General features: G+C 39.3%; 1 protein-coding gene across 1 annotated transcript in view; it reads right to left on the bottom strand.

Annotated features, from left to right (window-relative positions):
* The window catches only part of LOC107694962 (protein FAM171A2-like), a 34,387-nt gene that overhangs the window by 22,393 nt on the left and 4,517 nt on the right, over nucleotides 1–7,477 (bottom strand). The window contains exon 2 of the mRNA XM_016494688.1: nucleotides 289–516. Within this exon, the coding sequence (XP_016350174.1) occupies nucleotides 289–516 (228 nt within the window). The remainder of the gene's footprint in view (nucleotides 1–288; nucleotides 517–7,477) is intronic.

Raw genomic sequence — 7,477 nt, forward strand, 5'->3', positions numbered from 1 at the left:
AATTTGGGGCATCTAGATTGAAACCAGGGACCTTTTAATCTGCAGGCAAATGCTTAAGCTATACCCCTCATTTTTAATAAGGGATTAACATGATTCCAGACAAGCCCATAAACACCAACTGGTCTTGCTCTAGCAATTTTGACAGGAAGTCCAGTTAATGCGTGTGAATTTCAGAATGAAACCTCTCTTAGTAGTTAGAAACTACTCTGTTTCTAACAATAAACTGCAGGCTTCCCCAGACACTATGTCAAAAATGTTCAGTCCTATAGTAGTACAGGAAGTACTCACGTGGGATGCGGCTGGCTTGCCAGGGTGCCGAGTTTGTGACAAATCCGTGCTTTGATGCCGTGACGATGACCCATGTTCCTGGCCGGTACAGGAACGTAACTGTGACAATCCCATCTCCTCCTGCAAGGCTGGATGCTAAGACCGTCTGGTTTCCACACACCTGAACTGTGGATTCCTTTAATGGTGACAGGTCGCTGTTGTCAAATACCTGGACTTTAATCAGCACCTCTGTGGAAGCAAGAATTCAAGGCATTTTAAGCACTATTCCTTTATAAAAGAAAATAATTTTAATACAGTTAGTTCTGAATATACTGACATAATTGAGAAAATGCCACTGTGGACCAGACTTTGTGCCACAAGCTACCCGAGACTACATCCGTATATGGAAATAAAATGTTGTCAAGTCTCTTTTAACAACACATTCGCTGTTTATATTAGGCACCTCTAGACCCAGTGGCCTACATTCAACAGATGAGACTACTATGTTTAGAAGTGTTTGTCCTGATCCGACACGTTAAGTACTCTGTTGTGTTTACATTAAAGAGTCGAAAACATGGAGTGCCTTTGAGCCCTTTCAGTGAGCCAGAATGTCTGCCACCATGTTCGATTGACACTGGGCAAATGCAGCAAATCTGTCTAGTTGAGGACATGTGCTTACTGTTCGAAATGGGATGACCTGGTTCATCCCCCCCAGAACTTTTACAAGGGCACAGTCAGAGACATGTAAACAGGCCAGAAAGTTTTTTGGGAGGATCTGGGTACGTGAGGTTTCTTCTGGGCACATTAAATTCAATATATTTTACTATAAATACATTAAAACAGTTTTTACGTTTCAGTGACCATTTTGTTCTGTGAAAAATTAAAAAATGTTCTTAATAAGGAAAAGTAATGTTTTCCCAACCAGAACTGTTTACCACTCCATTCAGGCAATGCTTGCTTTGCATCCTGTTCATGCTCGCATGCTGCAGCGTCTTTCAGAACCTCTCAATCTTTTGATTCTAAATGGGTCAATTGATGCACGTTACCATGGATACTAGGGGATGTCAGCAGTCTAACTGTGGAAAAAAATGGGTCCCTGCATTTCCTGGTGAGGGGACACAAGTTCGCTTTAGAAAATAAGATATTTTGAACCAGTCATGCGCTGCAGATCTAATCGCACACCGATGATGATAATATTCAAACAACCCATATGAATCACACAGAGGCAGAATCCACCTGCACGAACATAAAAGGTCATATTCCCTTATAGAACTGTTTGACTACCTTGTTTTCATAATATCATCCATAGTAAAACTCAGTGGCGCAAGAAGGACTAGAACAGAGAAGGACAATATCCAGAAAACAGCTGGCCTGAAAAGCGTTGTTCAGATGTTTTTAAAAAATATATACCTTTATATATACACACTAAAGGTTTGTTAATACTTTAATTATTACTAAAGTAATACTTTTAATAAGCAAGGCAACATTAAAATGATTAAAAATGATAGTAAAGACAACTGTTACAAAAGATTTCTATTTCAAAAATACTATGCTTTTGAACTGTTTATCAAAGAATCATGAACTACTGAACTTATTGAAGTCTCCACAAGGAATTTAAGCAGCGCAACAGTTATCAACATTGATTAAAGTGGTGGTTGATTGCAATTTCAATTTTTTAACGTTAGTTAGTGTGTAATGTTGCTGTTTGAGTATAAACAATATCTGCAAAGTTACAATGCTAAAAGTTAAATCCAAACGGAGATATCGTCTTTTAAAATTCGGGCAGTTTAATGCCTACAAAAACGGCTGGTAGGGACTACAACGAGTTACTTCCCGGGTTCATGACATCACAAACCCAGATAAACCCCACCCTCAGGAAAAGGCAGCAAAGTGGGCGAGGCCATGCTGCGCTGCTTTAGAGAAGAGGAAGAGAAAACTAGAGGTGCACGTAAAAATCTATTCATATATGAATCGCGATTCTGTCTTCTAACGATTCTAATGGATTCACAAGTTTCAAAATCAATGTTCTAAAGCAGCAGTTCTTAATACTGTTCCTCGCATTCCCCTGCTCTGCACACGCTCTACAGCTCAAGTTACAATTATACACTTATTTTCACATACGTAGCTATGAGAAGTGTTATACATGGACGTGCGTGCAGTTGCCGTACTGTATTAAAGCTTTAATCAGGATAAAACTGCATATCAAAAGCTAACATAAGCAGTAGCATTTACACGTAACAGCATATCTAGAAGAATGAGACAACAACAAACAAAAAACAATTGCCTACCATTAAAAGCCGTGCTTGCACAGGTTCTGCACGATCCTCATTCTTAATACTGTTCGTCGCATTCCCCTGCTCTGCACACGCTCTACAGCTCAAGTTACAATTATACACTTATTTTCACATACGTAGCTATGAGAAGTGTTATACATGGACGTGCGTGCAGTTGCCGTACTGTATTAAAGCTTTAATCAGGATAAAACTGCATATCAAAAGCTAACATAAGCAGTAGCATTTACACGTAACAGCATATCTAGAAGAATGAGACAACAACAAACAAAAAACAATTGCCTACCATTAAAAGCCGTGCTTGCACAGGTTCTGCACGATCCTCTTAAATAATATCTAATATCTCTCAAATTATAACCATTTAGATCCTTTAACTGAAAAAGGTGACAGACTTGAATTCATAAATGAATATTATAATTACTATATATATATATATATTCAAGATCCCTAAGAGGAACATTAACAGAATTTAAAGAATCTTCACTTCCACTCAACCACCAGGATTTCCTGTACACAATTCCACTTCCTGTCTATTGTTTGAGCTGAAGGTGCAACTAATCCAGGAAATTTTTCTGCGACATAAAAGTTCTGAGCCTCAGTGGAAAAATGATCTCACAGAAAAACTTTTATTTTACCAGAACTAAATGTTTATTGAAAACTAAAACATAAATTTGGCAAATATAAATATTTATCTGCCTTTGAGTGGAAGGTGAAACTGAAGCCTACATTTTTCTACACTTTCCATGTTTAGTCCTGTCTAGTCGTCTCTTTAAAACAAACAGCACTTCATTATTTGCTTGTATTAAGGAGCGAAATCTCTCTTTTACTCACTCCTGAACACAGTGGCAGTCAGGAGCAGTGTTTCCCAGCAGGCTGACTGTCTATGTTATATAGAAAGCTGATGAGACTGAAAGGAGACCACAGCACTTTTAAGTGAAGTACTAAGGGACATTTGCCAGAAGTTTGCGCAGTCTCACTTCTAGATAATAAACATTTCCAACAACAAGCATTTCTACTCTGCTGAAATGTCTTCTCTGCAATTTAGTAACGCTTAATGGACCATAAACATTTCAAATGCCACAACTATCAATATTAATCAATCAGTTTTGTTTTTTTTTGCCTCTTTAGCAGCCAAATGGTGTTGGTGCTGTTGCTAGAGCTTAACTGGAGGATTTGCAAATCTCTTCATCTCTTGTAAATGTGTTCCACTGCCAAACAATGACACCATCGGGTTTTAAATTAGAAAGCCTCATTGTTCAGGCAAGTGTAACGTCAATGTGAAACTGGGGAAAGATGGTCGAGTGGGGAAATTGTACAAGATAAATATCTACTCTATATCTCCAAGTTACACCAAGGAAAAAAGGTGTAATTCATACGTTGACAGGTGGTCCTGGTGTCACCGATGGTTGCAGACCACCCCTGTTGTTTTTTTAGACAGGCAGATGATGTGTTAACAGCCAAGCAGGAATGTCTGCCTGTCCAAAACCACTGGGTTTCGCTGGGATGCTTACAAAGTCTCAGACATAAAGGCAGTGTAGCCGTAGCCTTACTGTGAGGGCTGAATAAACACAGGCTGTGGTAGCAGGTTCCAAAAGTAACACTCACTCAGCACCAAATGCAATAAAAGATTTGGCCAGAACATAAGGAATAATACATACAGTGGGTACGGAAAGTATTCAGACCCCCTTAAATTTTTCACTCTTTGTTATATTGCAGCCTCAACAATTCTGTGTTTTTCTGTCAATATGGGGTGCTGTGTGTACATTAATGAGGAAAAAAAATTAACAAATGATTTTAGCAAATGGCTGCAATATAACAGAGTGAAAAATTTAAGGGGGTCTGAATACTTTCCGTACCCACTGTAGTTTCAGTTGATTTCATAGTTTCAGAAGAATAAAAAACCTTACTGTTGCTGAAGTGACGTGCACTATTCAAATGAACGTGTTCACATAATAAGTCACCAAAACAAAAGCATAAGAAACAAAAGCATGATGTGTCGTATACATGATTTTGTGAATGATTATGACCATGTTCCATGACCATGTTCTGTGCTATAAAAGAAGGAAACTGCAAAGTAATTTACACACAATAAAATTACATAATGCAATTATATAAAATTAACAATCAAATGAAGAAATTAATTGAATAATAAATACATGAAAATTAAGTAATATTAAAATGTATTAAAATAATGAATAAAATAACTAAAAAATATAAAATACATGTAAAATTACAAAACACACACACACACACAAGCACACAAACGCACACACACGCACACGCACACACACACACACACACACACACACACACACACAGTAGCCTGTAAGCAATATTTACACATATTTTCATCTGCCATTGGCAGGTGTGGTAAAAAGTTTCCCTCGTTTTGTCTGCATCTGTGTTATGACAGTTTGGGGCGTCCTGAGTCAGGGATATAGAACAGCTCATAAATCATTGCTAAAAGCCTCACCCTTTCCCCAGCATCAGCTGGATGATGTCCTTAGCCCAGGAAAACAGTAACCCAGGTCCTGGTCAGCAGGACAAAACGTTATGCAATAATCAGACAAAAAACATCTAACAAAGATCCTGCTATTCATTCCTCGGCTAAAACTGGAGCACATCTACTCTTCATGTGATAACACTTGAGATGAATGCGGTCCCTGTCTCCTCTAGGCAACATCATGAGATGATTATAAACCAGGATTCTGGAGCTTTTGCAGACATTTTCAGCATGTTGAATGTCATGTGAGGAAAATAACCAAGCAGCTAGGCGAAAATACTGCTTGGATATGAGAAAAAATTAAATGTAAGATCAAATATTTCAAGTTCTGACTCGGAACATGTTTAGCTTGTACGCTTTGGCATCTTTACAGATTTAAAGGCCTGCAAAAACAAGATGCAAGATTTTGCTGGAAGGGAAAAAGTAATCTTCTAAGGGCTCTAAAGGTATTGATACATCCCCCGAGAGGAAAAGCACAGCAGAAATGTGTTGACTCAGCTCTAATGAACCCATTGTTGTTCAGGGAATTTATAGACTTCTGCACAGCTTGATGAGAGGTAATGTCTGAAATGTCGAGCCTGAAATTCACAAGACTGCTCACTTTATCTGTCAGTGGTGGCACTTAAAGGTCCCATGGCATGAAAATTTCACTTTATGAGGTTTTTTAACATTAATATGAGTTCCCCTAGCCTGCCTATGGTCCCCCAGTGGCTAGAAATGGCGATAGGTGTAAACCGAGCCCTGGGTATCCTGCTTTGCCTTTGAGAAAATGAAAGCTCAGATGGCCCAATCTGGAATCTTCCCTTTATGTCGTCATATGGGGAAAGGTTACCTCCCCTTTCTCTGCTTTGCCCGCCCAGAGAATTTGGCCCGCCCATGAGAAAATGAGCTACTACCGTGTGAGGTGAGCGCAATATTTTTTTTTCCTCGAGAGACATCATGGCTTGCAAACGAGCGAAGCATGGCAGTTGCCCCGCCTCTCTCCTCCTCATTAGCATTTAAAGCTACAGACACAGAAACGGCACGTCCTAAGGAAAGCTCATTGCGGGACTGGCTCGTAGTGGCTGAAATTCTGCACCAAGGCTGAATTCCGGGAAAGAGACTTCAGATACAGTACTAGGAAAAACTTAGGCCTATATAAAAGCATCCAAAAAGCAGCATGTCATGGGACCTTTAAAAAAAAAAAAGAAAAGAAAAATGTTTAGACAATTTATCAAGTACAACAAGCCTATCAAGAATAAAAGCAAAAACAGGTGTAACATTTGGACCTAAGTATGAAATTAAAAATTACTCTTAACAGATTAAGTACAAAACAAAAAAGCACTAAGGCAGAACTAGATTTTAGTTTTGCCCACCCAATCATGCAAGCGAATGCAACATATTGTAACGTGATAGAATCAATTCTGTTTCATTACGACATTTTATTTATTTGCACCGAATAATCTGCCAGACAGTAACCGTAAAAAGGATATTGCATGACCAAAAGGATTACAAGCAAAATTAGGAACCCTTTCTAAAGCCTAATCCAGATTACTGTTTCAAAACATCACTAAACTCATATTATACACAATAAACTGAGCAAAACACAGACTTAACATTATAAACAAGCCTCAACTGCTGCACTAGAATACGTCTGGCTGCTTTGTGTTTTATGGGCATTGGGCCATTTCGTGTTTTACGTAGATGATGTAATCTCCAATTTTTCATGTGTTCTTTTCCTAAAGCTTTTTGCACCCACCAATCAAAATATCTGGACACACTGTGATGATGTGAAGCAGGATCTCCTCAGAGGTCAGGTTTACAGGGGCTCTGCTGCTGATAAATCTGCTGTTTCCTCTCAGTGTTAGGGTGTCTGGTGTCAACAAAGAAATTCCTACCTTTGAACAGCTGCCCAGGGAGTTCATGGTGGGCTGATGGCCAGACGCACACTCCTTAAAGTTGTGCCGGCCCGTGTAACCAGAAAATCCTGCCAAGCTATTCTGTACCCTTCCGCCCACAAACAGACCATGCTATAAAGAGCCTTAAATAAAATATCTGCTGTCAAAGCACATGACATCCCCTTAGAAAGACCTTTCTATGACCTGCCAAAGCACATTCCCCAGTCAACACGTGAGATCATGCGATGATCACAGTGACATCACACGATCCTCATACTGTGATCCTCACGGTGTGAGTAATAGGTGAAATCATTGTGAGTTCACACGATCCTCATACTGTGATCCTCACGGTGTGAGTAATAGGTGAAATCATTGTGAGTTCACACGATCCTCATACTGTGATCCTCACGGTGTGAGTAATAGGTGAAATCATTGTGAGTTCACACGATCCTCATACTGTGATCCTCACGGTGTGAGTAATAGGTGAAATCATTGTGAGTTCACACGATCCTCATACTGTGATCCTCACGGTGTGAGTA

This window comes from Sinocyclocheilus anshuiensis, unplaced genomic scaffold, assembly GCF_001515605.1.
Source record: "Sinocyclocheilus anshuiensis isolate Anshui unplaced genomic scaffold, SAMN03320099.WGS_v1.1 scaffold214, whole genome shotgun sequence".
Taxonomy (NCBI): Eukaryota; Metazoa; Chordata; class Actinopteri; order Cypriniformes; family Cyprinidae; genus Sinocyclocheilus; species Sinocyclocheilus anshuiensis.